Source organism: Cetorhinus maximus, chromosome 7 (genome assembly GCF_964194155.1).
Source record: "Cetorhinus maximus chromosome 7, sCetMax3.hap1.1, whole genome shotgun sequence".
Taxonomy (NCBI): Eukaryota; Metazoa; Chordata; class Chondrichthyes; order Lamniformes; family Cetorhinidae; genus Cetorhinus; species Cetorhinus maximus.
Genome location: NC_135885.1, coordinates 13,942,855 through 13,963,481, shown reverse-complemented (window position 1 = coordinate 13,963,481; position 20,627 = coordinate 13,942,855). Strand labels below are relative to the sequence as shown.

General features: G+C 41.2%; 1 protein-coding gene across 3 annotated transcripts in view; it reads right to left on the bottom strand.

Annotated features, from left to right (window-relative positions):
- Window positions 1-20,627, bottom strand: part of dhrsx (dehydrogenase/reductase (SDR family) X-linked) — a 281,259-nt gene that overhangs the window by 97,794 nt on the left and 162,838 nt on the right. For 2 of the 3 annotated variants that reach the window (XM_078545083.1, XM_078545085.1), the window contains one exon: window positions 18,310-18,411. The exons of the other annotated variant lie outside the window; for it this stretch is intronic. In XM_078545083.1, coding sequence (XP_078401209.1) covers window positions 18,310-18,411 — 102 coding nt within the window. The remainder of the gene's footprint in view (window positions 1-18,309; window positions 18,412-20,627) is intronic. 3 annotated transcript variants of the gene reach the window in all.

The window sequence follows — 20,627 nt, the reverse complement described above, 5'->3', positions numbered from 1 at the left end:
GTGGCCTGAAATGTAGGTGTTTGAAAGCCTCTTTTTTAGGGTGTCCTTGTGTCGTTTCTGCTGACCCATTTGATGTCTTTTGTCCTGAAGCAGGTCCACATAGAAGTTCTGCTTGGGGATTCTGTAGTCATTCATGTGGGAGACATGGCCTGCTCATCTAAGTTGAGTTTTCTGAAGGATGGTCTCCGTGCTGTTGAGCCCAGCACGATAAAGGAACTCGCTGTTAGTGATTTAGTCCTGACATTGCATTATCATTACGGAGACGTGGCTAATGGATGACCAAGACTGGGAACTGAATATCCAAGGATGTTCGGCATTTAGGAGGGATAGGCAGTAAGGAAAAGGAGGTGGGGTAGCATTCTTAATAAGGGATGAGATCAGCATTAGTAAGGGAGGATCGTAGATGTAGACCCAGTTTGGGTGGAGCTAAGAAACAGCAATAGGCAGCTAACATTGGTCAGAGTTGTTTATGGATCACCAGGCGGTAGTGATAATGTTGGGCACAGTATAAATCAAGAAATTAGAGATGCATGTAATGTGGGTAATACAGTGATAATGGGCAACTTCAATTTATACAAAGACTGGATTAACCAAATCAGCACTAATGCTGCGGAGGATGAACTCCTGGAGTGTGTACGAGATGGGTTTCTGGAGTAGTACGGAGAGGAGCCCACTAGGGATTGGGCTATTTTGGGTTTAGTGCTGTGTAATGAGAAAGGGCTAATTAATAGCCCTGCTGTAAAGGAGCCTTTGGGAAATAGTGACCATAGTATGATAGAATTTCATATTAAGTTTGAATGTGATACAGTTCATTCTGAAACTAGGATCTTAAATCTGAAGAAAGGAAATTATGAAGGCATGAGGGGCAAGTTAGCTACAGTGATTGGGAAAACACACTAAGAGATTTGATGGTAGACAGGCAATAGCTAGTATTTAAAGAAAAACTACACAGTCTACAACAGATATACATTCCTCTCAGGCACAAATGCCCATAGGGAAAGGTAAATCACCTGGTTGACGAAAGAAGTTAAAGATTCCATTAAATCAAAGGAAGTGGCTTATAAGGATGCCAGAAAAAGTGGTCAGCCTGAGGATTGGAAGCAATTTGGAACCCAGCAAAAGAGGACCAAGAAACTGATTAAGTGAGAAGGGAATATCAATGCAAATTGGCAAGGAACATAAATGCAGACTGTAAAAGCTTCTTCAGGTATGTGAAAAGGAAAAGATTAGTTAGGATAAATGTGGGCCCATTACAGATGGGAACATGAGAATTTATAGTGGAGAATAGGGAATTGGCGGAGACACTAAACGGTTACTTTGTCTCTGTCTTCATGGAAGAAGATACAGAAAATCTTTCAGGAAAATTAGGCAACCAAGGGACTTGTGGAACTGAGGAACTAAAAGAAATTAGTATTAGTAAAGAGGTAGAACTTGAAAAGTTAACTAGATTGAAGGTTGATAAATACCCTGGACCAGATGAGCTTCATCCCAAACAGTTGAAGGAGGTGGAAAGACAGAGAGTGGAGGCATTGGTGGTTATCTTTCAAAATTCTACAGATTCTGGAATGGTTCCTGCAGACTGGAAAGTAACAAATGTAACCCCACTATTTAAGAAGGGAGGAAGAGGGAGAATGGAGAACTACAGACCTATTAGTCTAATGTCAGTAGTGGGAAAAATGTTAGAATCAATTATAAATAATGTGATAATTGGATATTTAGAAAAGAATGGTAAAATTGGGCAGAATCAACATGGATTTATGAAAGGGAAATCATGTTTGAAAAGCTTGGAGTTTTCTGAGGATGTTACTTGTAGCATAAATAAAGGAGAGCCAGTTGATGTGGTGTATTTGGATCTCCTGAAGGCTTGTGATAAGGTCCCACTTAGAAGGCCAGGAAATAAAATTATAGTGCATGCAATTGGGGAAAATGTATTAGTATGGACTGAGAATTGGTTAGCAGAAAGAAAACAGAAAGTAGCAATAAACGGATTGTTCTCAGGATGGCAGGCTGTTACTAGGGGCTACTGCAAGAATCAGTATTGGGGCCACAGCTGTTCACGATCTATATAAGTCATTTGGATGTGGGCACCAACTGTAATATTTCCAAATTTGATGATGACACCAAACTGGGTGGAAACGTGAGTTGTGAGGAGGATACAAGGAGGCTTCAAGCAGATTTGGACAGGCCAAGTGAATGGGCTAGAACATGGCAGATGGAATATAACGTGAATAAGTCTGAAGTTATTCACTTTGGCAGAAAAAACAGTAAGACAGAATATTTCTTAAATGGTGAGAGGTTGGCAAGTGCGGGTGTCCAAAGGGACCTGGGTGTCCTTGTTCATAGTCACTAAAAGCAAGCATGCAGGTGCGGCAAACAATTAGGAAAGCAAATGGTATTTGGCCTTCATTGCGAGGAGATTTGAGTACAGGAGAATGGGTGTCTTGCTGCAGTTATTTCGAGGCTTGGTGAAGCATCACCTGTAATATTGTGCACAGCTTTGGTCTCCTTCTTGAAGGAAGGACATGCTTGCAATAGAGGGAGTGCAATGGTGGTTTACCGGATTAATCCCTGGGATGGCGGGATTGTCGTATGAGGAGGCTGAGTCTGTATTCCCCAGAACTTTGAAGAATGAGGGGTGACCTCATTGAAACTCTTCTGAAGAGTCATACAGACTCGAAACGTTAACTCTGTTTCTCTCTCCAAAGGTGCTGTCAGACCTGTTTTGCCAGCATTTTCTGTTTTTATTTCCGATTTCCAGCATCCGCAGTATTTTGCTTTTAGCATTGCAACTCTGTCTCTCTCACGAGGGATCCCAGTTTTCACCCTTAAACAGCTCGCCTTGGAATCTCTCAAAAAGTCATTCCAACTTGAACAGCGTCAACGGCGGCTCATCTTGCAGGGTTTCAATCTCCTGTCCTGAGACTCTGTTCCCGTGGAATTTCAGAGTCTGCACTCCAGCACCAACTCACAAGCACAACTTCAGCTCTCTCTTGCCAAGCAGAATACTGCGGCTCCAAAGGGGTACCTTCGCCTCAACGGCCCACAGCACAGAGTCTCCAACTTTCTCTTGCCTTCTTCGATCACCAGGGCTTCCCCTGCGCCCTCTTAGATTACCAGGCTTCTCCCGAGCCCAATCCGCTTGAGGTCTGCTAACGGCTGCCCTTTTACTACCGGGAGCCTCTTTCTTTGCTCCTCTCTTTCTCTATAGGACCCTCTCCCTGTCCCCTGTCTGGGACTCTTCTTTTGGAACATCTCTCTGTCCTCTGTCTGGGACTCTTCTCAACTACAGTGTCCCGCTCCTGCATCACATGACCCTGTTTTAGTGCCATTTTCTTTTTGCACAGGCACACTGGGCCTGTCCTCAACCTGAAGAACTGCAAAATGTCGGATTGCACATGCACCGCCTGCTCCCAGACCAGGCATGCATGAAACTCCCAAGGCCTGTCTGGACTTGAAGTTCCCAGTCCTGCTCCACGAGAAGGTAAATCTGGATCTTATAACACCCTTCCTCTTGGGAGAAAGAAAGCTTCACAATAGTGAAGGTTTTTTTTTAACAATGGGTTTACTATTTCTTTAAAAGAAGTAATTATCATAAACTTCTAAAAAAAATACCTTATTACATTCAGTCCAGATAACATTTTCATTTTATTCCATAATTATACATATTGCATTATAAAGTTATAAAGGCTGAACCCAAAACAAAAGTCAATCTATGTAACAAGAAAGATTAGCAGGATTTAACCATCATATAATTATAACTCAGAACCTGCCTTTTCTCCTACACCCTTTCTTTAGATGCTGAACAGGACAACAGCAATTTTTTTTTTCCATAATCTTTGCGAAAAGTAGGGAAAGGACATTAAAATTTTCTTCAGAAACATCTTGACCAGCTTGCATTTCTATTTTGTACCATGGGTTTTCAACCTTTCTGGTGTAATTACAAACCAATACTCTGGCTGCCTTCCCCTCTTCACATACAGATGCATTTTAGTCACACTGTATGCTATAAGCGACTTTCGCAAAGGTTTCTCAGCTTTAAAACAGAAGAACATGGAGTTTTTCTTACTCTCCCCCTTTGTTGATGAAAACATGCCTTCAATGGGTCCTTTAAGTTTACCATGGAAACGGTGTAGGTCTGATTGACAACCAGCTCCAAAATTATCTTCCACACTCACTTTCTCCGAATCATATTTTGTCATTTCATTGTTTTGATCCACACCAAATGAATAAACACACACCAAGGGAGTTTTCCTCTTTTCGCTCAAGTTATTTTCTAGCTTAAAAGCAAAACACTGCGGATGCTGGAAATCTGAAACAAAAACAAAAATAGCTGGAAAAACTCAGCAGGTCTGACAGCATCTGTGGAGAGGAACACAGTCAACGCTTTGAGTCCGTATGATTCTCCATCAGAGAGTCATACGGACTCGAAGCATTGACTGTGTTCCTCTCCGCAGATGCTGTCAGACCTGCTGAGTTTTTCCAGCTATTTTTGCTTTTGTTTCATTTTCTAGCTTGTCTGAGAGATGCCTTCTGCATCTCCACTTTTTCACAATTCCATTCAAATATTTGTTTATTTTCTTATTTTACAATTTTTTTTTTCCAAGTGCGTTAATCTTTTCATTCAATTCAGCAACTTCTCCGGTGAGTTCAGTTGGCTTTGTTTCAGAGTGATCTGTGGAACCTTATACAAACTTAACAAATTCACATGGGCATTCAGTTCATTTCGCAATCTTTCTTCCATGCTTACTGACTGCTCCTTAGATTCTTTCAATTCACTTGTTAGGTCCTCGATCTGTTTCTTCAAATGTTCCTTATCTGTTTTTAAAGTCTGGAGGTAATGGCGTACTGGTATTGCTGCTGGATTAGTAATCCAGGGCAATGCTCTGGGGGCCTGGGTTTGAATCCTGCCACGGCAGATGGCGGAATTTGAATTCAATAAAAATCTGGAATTAAAAGTCTAATGATGACCATGGAACCACTGTCAATTGTTGCAACAGCCCATCTGGTTCACCCATGCCCCTCAGGGAAGGAAATCTGTCATCCTTACCTGGTATGGCCTACATGTGACTCCAGAGCCACAGCAACGTGGTTGGCTCTGAAATGCCCTCTGAATGGCCTAGCAAGCCACTCAGTTGTAACAAACCGCCACAAAGTCACAAAAAAGGAATGAAACCGGACGGACTACCCGGCATCGACCTAGGCACTGGAAACGACAACGGCAATTGCAGCCCTGTTGAACCTGCAAAGTCCTCTTTATTAACATCTTGGGGGCTAGTGCAAAATTGGGAGAGTTGTCTCATAGAGTAGTCAAGCAACAGCCTGACACAGTTATCCTCATGAAATCATACCTTACTGATAATGTCCCAGACACCACCACCACTATCCCTGGGTATGTCCTGTCGTACCGGTAGGACAGGCCCAGCAGAGGTGACGGCACAGTGGTATACAGTCGGGAGGGAGTGCTCTAAGCATAAAAGAGCTGAACTCCCAAGTTGAGGTGAGAGTGACTGCCCTTGACATCAAGGCAGCATTTGACCGAGTGTGGCATCAAGGAGCCCTAGCAAAACTAGAGTCAATGGGAATCAGGGGGAAAACTCTCCACTGGTTGAAGTCATACCTAGCACAAAGGAAGATGGTTGTGGTTGTGGTTGTTGGAGGTCAGTCATCTCAGCTCCAGGACATCACTGCAGGAGTTCCTTAGGATAGTGTCCTCGGCCCAACCATCTTCAGCTACTTCATCAATGACCTTCCTTCCATCATAAGGTTAGAAGTGGGGATGTTCGCACAATGTTCAGCACCATTCATAACTCCTCATATACTGAAGCAGTCCATGTCCAAATGCAGCAAGACCTGGACAACATCCAGGCTTGGGCTGACAAGTGGCAAGTAACATTCACACCACAAAAGTGTCAGGCAATGACCATCTCCAACATGAGAGAATCCATCACCCCTTGATGTTCAATGGCATTATCATCACTGAATTCACCACTATCAACATCCTGGGGGTTACTACTGACTAGAAACTGAACTGGACTAGCCATATAAATACTGTGGCTACAAGAACAGGTCAGAGGCTAGGAATCATGTGATGAGTAGCTCACCTCCTGACTCCCCAAGGCCTGTCCACCATCTACAAGGCACTAGTCAGGAATGTGATGGAATGCTCTCCACTGCCTGGATGAGTGCAGCTCCAATGACACTCAAGAAGCTTGACATTGTCCAGGCCAAAACAGCCCGCTTAATTGGCACCACATCCACAAACATTCATTACCTCCATCACCGACACAGTAGAAGCAGTGTGTACCATCTAAAAGGTGCACTGCAGGAATTCACCGAGGCTTCTTCAGCATCACCTTCCAAATCCACAACCACTACCATCTGGAAGGACAAGGGCAGCAGATACATGGGAACACCACCACCTGGAAGTTCCCTTCCAAGTCACTCAACTTCCTGACTTGGAAATATATCACCGTTCCATCACTGTCACTGGGTTAAAATCCTGGAACTCCCTCCCTAACAGCACTGTGGGTGTATCTAGATGACATGGACTGCAGTGGCTCAAGAAGGCAGCTCACCACCACTTCTCAAGGGCAACTAGGGGTGGGCAATAAATGCTGACTCAGCCAGCAAAGCCCACATCCCGTGAATGAATTTAATAAAAACCCACACATACCATCCTTTTTGTTCTCCAGATTGCATTGGAGTTCAAGAATTTCATTGCTCTTTTCATGACTAAGCTCCGACGGTTCGTCAGTCTTGGTTTTTAATTTGGTGTTTAGCCAACTGTTCTGATTCATCAGCAATTCCCTTTCCTGTTCAAGGCGTTTTTCACGATACTTAATAAAGACTTCTGGTATTTGAAGTTCATCAAGTTTTAATTGAAGATCTAACTTTGTTGAATTTGCTTCGACAAGTTTATCATTTAGACATTTCAAGCCCTCATTTAATTATTCCATTTCTTGTGATCAACACACCAGCATTCTCACCAGTTCTCATTTTTCATTAGCAAACTCATCTTTCGTGTGTGAAAGTTGGTTCTCTAGACTGCTGAGCCTTTCCTTCAATTGCTTGTTCTCAGCAATAAACATCTCCTTTTTGGCCACAGTAATTTTGGGGAGTTTGGCAAGATCAGCGTGATCAAGAAACTGTTGCAACACGGTGATCACCATGCTACCCTCTACCTTGGCCAAATCATTACACAATATAAAATCTATCCCTTCAATAGGTGAACTAGGAACAATTGTGCCACAGTAACAATTCCATTTACGAAGTCACTTTGTAAATTGGCGTCACACAAGGGAACAGGTTCATAATCCCATAAAGCTCCTCTATTACTATTTTCTCTTTCATCAAGCAATCACAAGTCGTATCATCAACCACCATCAATGACTGATCTGCCCCAGTATCTCTCAAAATATTCATTTGTTTACTTGTTTTGTTGGAAGAGTAAGGGAACACTTCTCCCTTTGACACAAAACCTCCATATCCTCCACTGACCTGATTCACTTCAGCAGTATTCAAGGAAGAATCTCCTTGACTATTCTGCATTCCCTTTTCTAGTATGTTTTGTGGGAAAACATTTCAATTGTACCATTGCTACTGTTTTAACACACATTTCCTTTTCTGGTACAGCCTTTTCTGAAGACTTCTTAAGTGTTCCTATACTGCCACTGGTATACCATTCAGCTGGCTTTGAGATGTTCTGTCTTAAGGCAATAAAGGCATATTGGTTTCTTTACACCACTTTTATCCTCTACACTATCATATCTATTGATTGGAACTGCTTCTGCCTTCTCCCTAAAGTTAGACACTTTTCTGTTCTTCTAGTTTCACTGTGAGTTTACTAATGGAGATCTACTTCCCCTGAGCTAGCTATGTGATATATCATACCCATCTGCCAGATTTGCTGCTTCCCACACCTTAGAAGCCCTATCGCCTTCCAGTTGTGACCTAATTTTGGGATCCTGTTTCAAAATTCTTCCAGTAATATTTTCTCTCTCAAAATCTCAAAAGTTTGTTCTAACTTCACTGATCAAAACTACTTTTCAAACAACATTTCTTTCTCCCTAGCAAATTCAACAAATGTTTTATTCAGTCTTTTCTTTAAAATCCAAAATTTCAACTGATATGCTTCAGAGGCAAGGCTCAAAAGCATTTTGTACTGCAGTTTTAACTACCTCATAATCGGAGGGTTGTTCTTCAGAAAGATTTGAATACATATCCATAGCCTTCCCGACCAAACTGCTTAACAAACTGGGAGTCCGTGTGTCCTTTGGTGCGTCAGCTTTGTGGTCACCTTTTCAAATAAGATAAAATATCTCTTAACTCCGTCATCAGTGAATTTAGGGAATAGGCAAAGACTCTTTGTTATATCAAAGCTTAGAGCGGGACTTGATTCTCCATCTGAACTACTAGAGTCTCCTCTGATTTCTTTCTCTCTTTGAAGCTCTCTAACTCTTTCCTTATTTCTTTCCTCCCTTGCTAACTTCTCTCTCTGGAATTCAAGTTCAAGCTTTTGTATTTCTCTTTTCCTAGTTCGAGCTTTTTCATTTCTCTTCCCTCTTTTTCTCTATATTTCAAGCTGCTTCATCTGTAACTGAATTCCAATCAATATCCAATCAATATAGGAAATTCACAGTGGAAACCTTATCAACCTCAAACTCAGTAAGCACTAATACTCATATCTCATGTCTGTGAATTCAAAATCCTGGACGAGCACCCAATTTATGTTATGATCCTGGACTTGACCCCAAGTTTTTGATAAGATCCAGTTAGGGAACAGTAACTTTTTGTCTAAAGTAGACCAAGCTTTGCGATCAAAGAAACTTGCTAAGAGAATAAAGCCACAGGACCCATGAGTCTTGAACAAAAAAAATAAACTTTACTATACAAGGTCAGAAAGATAAAACAATTTACAATGTCTACCTTATCCTCTAACATTCAGGGTTAATATGAGATACAAGTAAATTAACAGGCAAACTGTGGTTGAACACACCACACTGCACAATAAATAGCAGATGCGACCAAGGCAGATTCCACGGGTTTCTCAACAACACACCCAGATGTCAGCACACTGAGAGTCAATCAATCTCATTGAAACTCTGTCTCCCTCACGAGGGATTACAGCCTTTACCTTCGAAGATCTCACCTTGGAGTTCTCTCCAAACATTGCTCCAATTCAGACAGCATCAATGATGGCTCACCTTTCAAGCTTTCAATCTCCTCTTCTGAGACTCTGTTCCCCTAGATTTCCCAGTCTGTACTCCAGCACCAACTGACAAGCATAACCTCAGCTCTTTGGCTGCACCAAGATCCAAACAGGTACATACATCCTAACGGCCTGCAGCATGGATTCAACCAACCTTCTGCTGTCTTCTTTGATGGCCAGGGCTTCTCCTGAGCCCTCTCCACTTATGGTCTGCCAACCACAGCCATTTTATGACTGGAAGCCTCTTTTTTTGCTCCTCTCTTTCTTACTCAGACCTCTGCCTGTCCCCTACCTGGGACTTTTCTCAATTATGGTGCTCTGCTCCTGGGTCACATGGCACCTTTCTTGTGCAGGCATACTAGGCCCATCCTAGTAGTCCAAAAGAAGTGCAAAATGTTTGATTGCGTATGCGCCGCATGCTCCGAGCCCATAATGTGCGAAATCCCCGAGGCCTATTGGGACTTGGGGTTCCTGACCCCTTTTCCACAAGAAGGTAAATCTTGATCTCATAACAATATATGCCTATTGCCTTTGCCTATAGCAGAACCAGGATTCAGAGCCATACAGCAGGGTGGTAAGGACAATGGCCTGATAGAGTTTGATTTTAATCTTCAAAATAGGCTGTCACATTTCCTACACATGAGAACTTCTTAATTGGCTGTAAAGTGCTTTGAGAAGTCCCGAGGTCATGAAAGGCGCAATCTAAATTTCTTTCTCTTTAAGCAGATAATAGAAGAAACCAGTTAAGCAGTTTGCATTTATCACATGAAGCCTACATCAGGACTGACACCGTAATTCACATTTCACTCTGTGTATCACAGAGTGAATAATCTGACACAGTGATAGTGAAAGCTGCCTCAGTGTTAGGAGTGTCAAAATGAAAGTGAAGTGGGACTTCAATCAATAGGATTTTGGAGCTGATTAATCCGATTAAGGAATTCAAGACAAAGGCACTATAAATTAAAACTGTGATGGGATAATGAAGACAAGTTGACTCTGTGTTTAATAAACAGTGCTGCAAAATCATCAGTAATACTGCTTAATTTTTCATTGCAAATTCAATTTATGACAGTAGCTGCACGGACTAACAGTAACAATCATTTTACACGAGGGACTGCAAATACAACAAACACTATTTGGACCTGCTGAGAAGGTGATCGACTGAATGGTGTCTGAGCTGCAAAATGAGGACATTTATTGAAGCTACATTTGTCATCTCTCACCATGATCAAACGGTAGCAAACCGCAGTTCAAAGGTTGCCCACTTTGTGACCACCAGAGAGGCTGAAGACATCGGATCCCATGCTGTGCCCAATGCCTGCACTTAAAAGATAGTAGATTGTTGGACCAAGATACATGGCAAGTTTTTACATTGAGTATTTCCGAGGAAATCAGAAGCTGTGAAGTCAGCTTGACAGTAACAGGTTTTCCTATCTATATTTTATGTGATATTAGAATAAACCTAGTTATTTTTTAGAAGACACGGTTTCCCGAGGAGGGGGTGGGGGGATAGCAGGAAAGGTTATGCCGAAATTCCAATTGTTCCATGGCAAGATAGTTAAGTAGGTAGGTCGGTGGCCGAAGCAAGCAACTTCATGCGACAAACATTAAGCAACGTGGTCAATGGCTGATGTCTGCCCTAAATGTTTTGAAATGATGCTGAGCCACATGAAATGAATCCATTAATAATAAAAACAAGAAGTGTTGGAAAAACTCAGCCAGTCTGGCAGCATCTATGGAGAGAGAAACAGAGTTAATGTTTTGAGTCCAATATGACTCCCCTTCGGAACTGCCCCCTCAGCATCCATAGTTTTTTGCTTTTATTAAAATGAATCCATTGTTGTTCCAATTTGGCTCCCTAGTGATATTATCCTCTCTGAATTCTTCTTCGTGAATGGCTGTTCAAATTGTAATCTCTTTTTATAGTGTGTTGAAAACCATTAACAGAGGAGGGTATGAACATCAGTGGGCTGATGCTGGTCTATTTTTTTTGTGTTCTTTTACCTTTTCTTAAATCTAGATGTTTTTTGGCTTCTGTATTTCAGACTCCACTTGCAGGTGAGCCTGAGTTCCCAGTATCAGAGTATTTTCACTTGTTCTGGCAGCTAGCTAAAATTTGCCCAAGCAATCAACAAAGAACACTTTCCAGATTATCTCAGCCCCTGGTTCTATCTCACACTTCCAGAAGATGCCAGGATAATAAAATACAAATCGTTGTCAGACCAACACAGCACCCAGGTTCTCTGATGGCACATAGGAGTTCTGCTCCAGGCAGTATCTGGAAGAAGGGAGACTCACGGTGACCTTGACATCCACAGGCAGTGCTGCCAGTGCCCTGGTTTGAGGCTCGAGTTCTGACTGCGGCAGGTAGCATAGCTTGGTGACATGCTCCTCTCTGAAGCAAAGGAGCCCAAGGCACTGTTCCTCAGTGAAAATAAAGTAGATGGATTCTTGGAAGGCCCCCATGAGTGCAGTATCCTCCTCCCTCCTCCTTCTCCTCCCTCCAGACTCAGCTGCTTGTGTTGTCTTGGCTACTCCTCCTGGTACTCTAGCCCTAGCAAATCACCTATGACTGCAGTGAAACTCTTTTGGGAGCACCTAGAAACAGTGCACAAAAAGCCTGTCATATTAGATCTTAGGGACCAATGAATTTCTAGGTCAATAGGTTTCAATTCATTGTTAACATTTACCATGATTCATTTTATTATATCAAAGTTCTTTTTTCCTTTTCTCACCAATGACTGGAAGTAACTATCTGAAATCATTTTTGTTAGAAGTTCTAGAAAGCTCCCTTTGATGGCTACAGACAGATTTGCTGCTTTGAAGAAGACAGACAGATAAATACAGTGTCTTCAAAGCAGTGAATGGCACCAAGTAGAATTTAGATAAGTGTCTGTTGTTTTCATAAAGGACTGCCAATCAAACAGGTACATGAACAAATCACACAGCACGTTTGCATCTGGATTGAATGGTTTTACAAAGTCAACCTACTTTGGTGCGACAATAAAATTACTCCAAATTAGCTACTAACCTGACCCCTTGCTCAGAAGCCATAGGAAAGCAGAGATATGGGAAATGGAAAAATGTTGCATTATCCCGGTAGGCAGTGGGTGTCTGAAGTTGGGACTGAGGTGTATGATTAGGAAGAAAAGTAGGCCAATCAGCCACTCCAGCCTATTTCATCATTCCGTTAGATTGTGGATGATTCATACCATAACTCCACTGACTTGTCTTGGTTCCGTAACCCTTAATACTCTTGCCTCACAAAAACCTGTCAATCTCAGTTTTGAAGTTTATTACTCACCCCAAGTCTCAAGTCTTGGGGGAAGAGTGTTCTAGATTTCCACTACCTTTTCTGTGAAGAAGTGTTCCCTGACATCATCCCTGAATGGTCTAGCTCTAATTTTAAGGTTCAGCCCTCCTATTTTGGATGGAAATAGTCTCTCTCTTATCTACCCTTTTAGTTGGAGGGGATTTCTCTACGTTGTACTTGATTAGGGGTACTTGACATGAGCAATAAGTATCCAAAATTCCACATCACTACTCGCCTTTAGCCTGGTGAACAGTAACAGATGTAAGAATAGAAACAATCTTCTTTGTTTTCTTCTACTGAGTAATGAATTTTTTAAAGATTTAGATTTACAACAAAATGATCTTTCTTTGAAAAAACAAGTTAATGCCATGCCAAATCATAGACCAAAATACTTCATTTTTGTCAGATGAATTTCTATATCTTGCATACGCCTGGCACATGGTAATGATGATTCCCCCCCATTAAATCTGACCTCACATCCGACCCTTCAAGGATCAACTTGGGTGTGAAATGGGAGCTGATGGGTGAAAGCTAGCTTAACATCTTGAATATGGCACTTACAATAAGTAAGGAGTCCTAAAGGATTGACAGATTGAGTTCTGGATAGCAGAATGGAAGAAGCTTTCCAATTATTTGTTTTGAAAGTAATCCTGTGACATGGTTCTGAGATATCAGTTTACTTTCTGATTGTTTGACCAACAATAAAGTTTGACAGTTTGACGTGTGAAAACATTTCTTAATCCCATTGTTGCAGTCTTAACATTTTAAGCAACAATTAAATGTTCTGGGGTTGGGAACTCGAGCTTCCTCTATCCATTAAAAAATGATGGTAGTGCAGTTAACATCAAAGCAGTCGACCTGCAGGCCTGTCCTCATTCCACCGCCATTTTAACTCAGGTCTTCTGTTGGGCAGCCTAGTCACTGGTGCCTGAAAACTGAAAAATCCCTCTCCTTAATGCTCTCAGATTTCACAGTGCCCATTCAGCACATTGCGTCTCTTTGAAAGAGCTATCCAATTTGTCCCAAAAGCTCAGCATTTTTTTCTTTTTCAAACATATAGATATACAATTCCCTCTTGAATGTCACGACTCAATCTGCTTCCACCAGACTTTTTGGCAGAAAATAACAAGTGGATCATAACAATCAAACGCCCAAAGCGGATAACTTCAGTGTTCTCTTTACTGCACAGATATTCTTTCCTCCTTGACACTGCTTGTTTTTTCTTGATTTTGCTTTCTGCTTATGCTCTGACCTCTTACCCATTCATATTCTTTCTATGACACCTCATTTTTGACTGTTGTTTATCTCTCCAGCTCGTCTATCTCACCTCTGTTAATTCCTCCTTAATCCCTTCCTTTCAGATTTTCTTTCTTCCAACCACTTTGACAGGACAGATTTTAAAAAAATGAAAACTTACATTAGGAATAGTCCAAGAACGCCTCACCTCCGTGGAAGTATATAAAATCAAAAACAAATTGCAGTTGAAAGCTGCATGAGCCCTCCTCTGCCCCCAACGTATTTTTCTTTTTGGAATTTATTCTGATTTTAACTTGAACTCTACATATTAAAATAACATAAAAATCTGGCCAGTGCGGGTTGAACCATACAGAACTCTAAATCATAGCTTTGATACTTGGTCCAAATTAGGATCAGCAGGGAGAGAAAGAACTTGCATTTATATAGTGCCTTTCATAAGCTCAGGACATCCAAATGTTTTTTACACAGTTTTACACATTTTCTGGAGTGTAGTTGTTGTTGCAATCCAGGAATCACACAGGCAATTTGGACACAGCAAGTTTATGAACATATGAACATATGAAATAGGAGCAGAAGTAGGCCATTCGACCCCTCAAGCCTACTCACCCATTCAATAAGATTTTGGCTAACCTGTTTGTGTTTCGAATTCCACATCCCCATTTAGCTCCGATAACTTTTGATTATCTTGCCTAACAAGAATCTATCTATCCCCACCTTAAAAATATTCAATGTTTCTGGCTCCACCGCCTTCTGAGGCAGAGTGTTCCAAAGTTGCACAACCCTCTGAGAGAAAAATTTTCTCCTTATTTCTGTCCTAAAAGGGCAGCCCCTAATTTTAAAACAGTTCTGGACTCATCTACAAGAGGAAACATCCTTAACACATCCACCTTGTCAATGCCGTTCAGGATCTTGTACACTTCAATCAAGTTGCCCCTCACTCTTCTAAACTGCAGTGGAAACAAGCCCAGTCTGTCTAACCATTCTTCATAAGACAATCCGCTCATTCCAGGTATCAATCTACTAAACCTCCTCTGAACCACCTCCAATGCATTTACATCTTTCCTTAAATAAGAAAACCAAAACTGCGGACAATAGTCGAGATGTGGTCTCATCAATGCCCTGTATAACTGAAGCGTGACATCCTTACTTTTCTGTTCAATTCCTCTCGTAATAAAGGATAGCATTCCATTAGCCTTCTTAATTACTTGCTATAGCTGCACATTAACTTTTTGTGACTCATGCCCTAGAACACCTAGATCCCTTTGCACCTCAGAATTCTACAGCCGTTCTCTGTTTAAGTAATACTCTGTTTTTTAATTCTTCCTGCCAAGGTGAACAACTTCAAATTCTCCCACATTATACTCCATCTGCTAGATTTTTGCCTACTCACTCAACCTATATTTATCTGTCTGCAACCTCTTTATGTCCTCTTAACAACATAATTTCCTACCTAACTTTGTGTCATGTGCAAATTTAGCTACCATGTCTTCACTCTCTTCATCTAAGTCATTGATATGAATTATTAAAAAGTTGTGGCCCCAGCATAGGCCCCTGCAGTACTCCACTTGTCACATCCTGACAATCAGAAAAAGGCCCATTTATGCATACTCTCTGCTTTCTGCCAGCCAGCCTATCTTCTATCCATGCTAATAGTAGATTGTTACCCCTTATACCATGAGCTTTTATTTTCTGCAATAACTTTGATGTGGCACCTTCTTGAATGTCTTCTGGAAATCCAAGTACAGCACGTCTACAGGCTCTCCTTTATCCACAGAGCATGTTACTCCTTCAAAGAACTCCAATAAATTGGTTAAACATGATTTCCCTTTGACAAAACCATGCTGACTCTTCCCAATTACCTTGAGTTTCTCCAAGCGCCCAGCTATAACCTCCTTAATGATCGATTCTAACACCTTCCCCACGACAGACGTCAATCAAACTGGCCGATAGTTTCCTGTTTTCTGCTTCCCTCCTTTCTTGAGTAGAGGGATTATATTTGCTACTTTCTAGTCTGATGGAGCCTTTCCACAATCTAGCGAATTTTTGAAAATTAACACCAACCTATCTACTACCTCTTTAGCCACCTCTTTTAAGACCCTAGGATGAAGTCTACCAAGATCCAGAGACTTGTCAGCCCGCAATTCCATCAATTTGCTCAGCACCGTTTCCCTACTGATTATAATTTCACCAAGTTCCTCTCTCCCTTCCACCTCCTGATTTACAGCTATTGCTGGAATGTTTTTTGTATCCTCCATAGTGAAAACAGAAGCAAAATATTTGCTCATTTCATCCGCCATTTCCTTATTATCTACTATTAACTCCCCATTGTCAAACTCTAGAGGACCAACACTCACTTTGCTTACTTTTTTCCTTTACAAATACCTGTAGAAATGCATGCTGTCCATTTTTACATTTCTAGCTAGCTTCCTCATACTTTATTTTATTTCTCCCGATTAATCTTTTAGTCATTCTCTGCCATTCTTCATGTTCTGGCCAATCATCTGACCTATCACTCCTCTTTGCGCAGTTAAATGCTTTTTCCTTAAGTTCGATGCTTTCCTTAACTTCATTAGTTAACCACAGATGGTGGGTCCTCCCCTTAGAATTTTTCTTTATAGTAGGAATATACTTACTCTGAGTATTCTGAAATCCCCTTAAATGTCTGCCACTGCTTCTCTATTGAAATATCCCCTAGCCTAGTATCCAAGTTCATTTCAGCTAACTCGGCTTTCACGTCGACATAGTTGCCCTTATTTTAGTTTAAAATACCAGACTTAGGCCCACTCTTCTCCCTTTCAAACTGGATGTAAAATGCAATCATATTGTGGCTGCTGCTACCTAGGGGTGCCTTCATCCTGAGGTCATTAATTAATCCTGTACCATTACACAGTACCAAGTCTAATATAACCTGCTCTCTGGTTAGTTCCAGAACGTGCTGCTTTAAAAAAACTATCTCGAAAGCATTCTATGAACTCCTCATCCAGGCTACTGCTGCCAATCTAATTTTTCCAGTGTTTATGTAGCTTAGTGTCACTCATGATCATTGCTGTCCCTTTATCACAAGCACCCCATATTTCTTCTTGTATACTTTGTCCTACATAATGGTTACTGTTAAGGGGCCTGTAGGCCACTCCGACTAGTGACTTCTTTCCCCTACTGTTCCTTATCTCCACCCAAACCGATTCTATATCCTGATCGCCTGAATCAAGGTCCTCTCTAGCTTCCACAAACAGATATGAGACAATGACCAGATAATCAGTTTTAGTGATGTTGGTTTAGAGGCAAATAATGGTCAAAACGTGATGGCCACAATCTTCTTTGAATAGCGTCAATTTGACATCTCACCCAAGAGATGGTACTTGCAACAGTGCAGCACTCCCTCACTACTGCACTGAAGTGCCAGCCTGGATTATGTGCTCAAGGCTCTGGGCTAGGACTTGAACCCAAAATCTTCTGCCTTGGAGGTGAGAGTGCTTCAAGTGAGAGGGCCACAGCCAGCACAGTAACTAGCTAGAAGGGCAATCAGATCTGCATCTGATCATTCTGCGATGCAGCACTTTGATAAACAAGTACCGTGCTATCTTTCCCACTCTTAATCAGCAATTTACTTTCACCCAACATCTTTCCCGCAACTCCAACATATCATTGTGCAACTCATGCAGGAGCAACAGACTATAAAATATTTCACAACAATGTAACATGGGAAAGATTCTTGCAGCTTAAAATCTTCCTCACTACTGAAAGTCCAGCGCAACTCGAATGTTTAACACATGTGTTTTCATTTTTATAAAGCAAATGTATAGGGTACATATAATATTTTTTAAAAGAATAATTAAACTTCTGGATTGACTTACCTGGTTTGTGTCAGATGGCAGGGTTTAAACATAATTTTTGTGTTAAGGGACTTTCACTGTGCAAAATTTCTTTAGTTGATTTCCAAAATGGATGATGAGGCCAGGGTGGCAGAAGAAAAAAAGGAAATTAAGACATTCTATACTTCCCAAAAACAGGAAAATGATTGGCAATGTGTACGCAGGCAGAATAGGTAAGAATAAATCAAACTCACATAAGAGGGTAGGGGAAAAAGAGAAAATAGGGCAGAAAATTGCAGAATGACCAAAGAAACACAAAGTAGAGCATACATTTTTATTTTGATGTAAAAGGTGTATTTTATGATGTTAAGCATAAGACTAAAGTTACAACTGTAAATCTATTCTCATGTTTGAATAGCTTGGTCCCTAGAATATTAAAGCCAGCAAACAAATCAGTCAGATCAGCTTTTCCTGCAGCTGCCAGTAGCCTAAATATTAAAAATACATGATTTTGAAAATGTTTTTAAATTGCGCAATGAGATTACTTCACAGTAAACAACTCAGCTGTTCCTGCAGCACCCATGTTAAAACAAGTGCCTGATCTAGGCTCAGTCAAAATCTAAAATAACAGTCCTACGTATGAATATAAAATATTCATGGACACCCCCAAAGCCATGAGCTATTAATCTCCAGTGTGAGCAAAAATAATTTGGACTCACCGTTATTCACCAAAACATGAAGTAAGAGGTTTTTTGCCTTGAAGTGTTGGACAAACTGCCGTATGGACTGCATCGAAGCAAGCTCTAGGTACATAAACTCCACTGGGAATGAAAAGAAGAAGAAATACATTTCCATCATTAAAATATCGTCGTTACCAAATCTCACCAGTGGATATTACATTGTAACACATTGTATGTGTTGCAGATGCTCCCAAAAGCTGGGCTTACCAGAATCATTAAGCCTACCATTGTTTAGTTGCTTTTCTTGCTTAGCTTACGGGGCAACTGTTTTGCTCGCCATCCAACATTTGAAAAAAATACATCCACACGGCGAGATATTTATGAATATATTCACTGAACATATTTAAGAAGGGACTGAGTATATTTAAGGAGGAAATCGATAGATCTCTAGGCTCTAAAGGCGTCATGGGGAGAGAGTGGGAGTATCCGTTGAGATAGAGGATCGGCCATGATCATATTGAATGGCGGGGCAGGCTCAAAGGGTCGAATGACCTACTCCTGTTTCAATTTTCTACTTTTCTATGCGATTTAGGAGCAGGAGTAGGCCACTTGGCCCCTCAAGCCTGCTCTACCATTCAATAAGATCATGGCTGATCTGATTGTAACCTTAGCTCCATATTCCCACCTACCTCCGATAACCTTTCACCCCCTTGTTTATCAAGAATCTCTGCCTTGAAAATATTCAAAGACTCTGCTTCCAGCGCCTTTTGAGGAAGAGAGTTCCTGACCCTCTGAGAGAAAAAATTTCTCCTTATCTCTGTCTTCAATTGCGACCCCTTATTTTTAAACAGTGACCCCTAGTTTTAAATTCTCCCACAAGAGGAAACATCCTATCCACATCCACCCTGTCAAAACCCCTCAGGACCTTATATGTTTCAATCAATTTGCTTCTTACTGTTCTAAACTCCAGAGGATACCAGCCTAGCCTGCCCAGCCTGTTCAACCTTTCCTCAAAAGACAACCCTACCATTCCAGGTATCAGTCTGAAATAAAAACAGAAAACGCTGGAAAAACTCAGCAGAGTTTTTCCAGTATGACTCAGAGAAGAAGAGTCATACGGACTCGAAACCTTAACTCTGTCTTTCTCTCCACAGATGCTGTTAGATCTGCTGAGCTTTTCCAGCATTTTCTGTTTTTGTATCAGTTTAGTAAATCTTCTCTGAACTGCTTCCAATACATTTACATCCTTCCTTAAATAAGGAGACCAATATTGTGCACAATACTGAAGATGTGGTCTCACAACCTCTCTACTTTTGTAATAAAAGCAAAATACTGCGGATTCTGGAAATTTGAAATAAAAACAGAAAAATTCTGGAAAAACTCAGCAGGCCTGGCAGCATCTGTGGAGAGAGAAACAGAATTAACATTTTATGTCCCATATGACTCTTCTTCAGAGCTGAAGAGGGGTAGAAATGTGATAGGTTTTATACTGTTGAAGAAAGGGGATGGAGCAGGCGGAGCACAATAGAAGGACATGGATAGGTGGGAGCTCAGGAGAGATTTGACAAAGATGTCATGGACGCAAGACAAAGGGAGTGGTAATGATAGTGTTAAAGAATGAGGTAAGTGCTAATAATGGCATTAAGGTCAGATAGCAGGACGTTTTAATAGCAGAGCAAGAGTCAGTGGTCTCTGAAAGCAAAACATAAGAACAAGTTATAGACTGGCCCAAAGTGGGGAGTGGGTTGGAAAAAACTATATCAAAATAATGAACTCTGTCCATGGTCTGAAGTTGTTGAACTCCACGTTAAGTCCAGAAGGTTATAAAGTGCTTAATCAGAAGATGTGGTGCTGTTCCTCCAGTTTGTGTTGGGCTTCACTGAAACATCGTAGCAGGTCAAGGATAGAAATGTGAGCATGAGAGCAAGGTGGTGAATTCAAAGGGCAAGCGACAGGGAAGATTGGGGTCATGCTTGTGGACTGAGCCAAGGTGTTCTGCAAAGTGGTCACCCAGTCTGTGTTTAATCTCTCAAATGTAGAGGGGACCTCTACTTTTGTATTCAATTCCCCTCGCAATAAATGATAACATTCTATTAGCTTTCCTAATCATTTTCTGCACCTGAATACTAGCCTTTTGCGATTCATGCACCAAGACACCCAGATCCCTCTGCATCTCAGAGCTCTGCAATCTCTCACCACTTAGGTAACATGCTTCTTTTTTATTCTTCCTGCCAAAATGGGAAATTTCACATTTTGCCACATTACAATCCATTTCCCAGATCTTTGTCCACTCACTTAACCTATTTATATCACCTTGTAGCCTCCTTTTGTCCACTTCACAACTTACTTTCCTAACT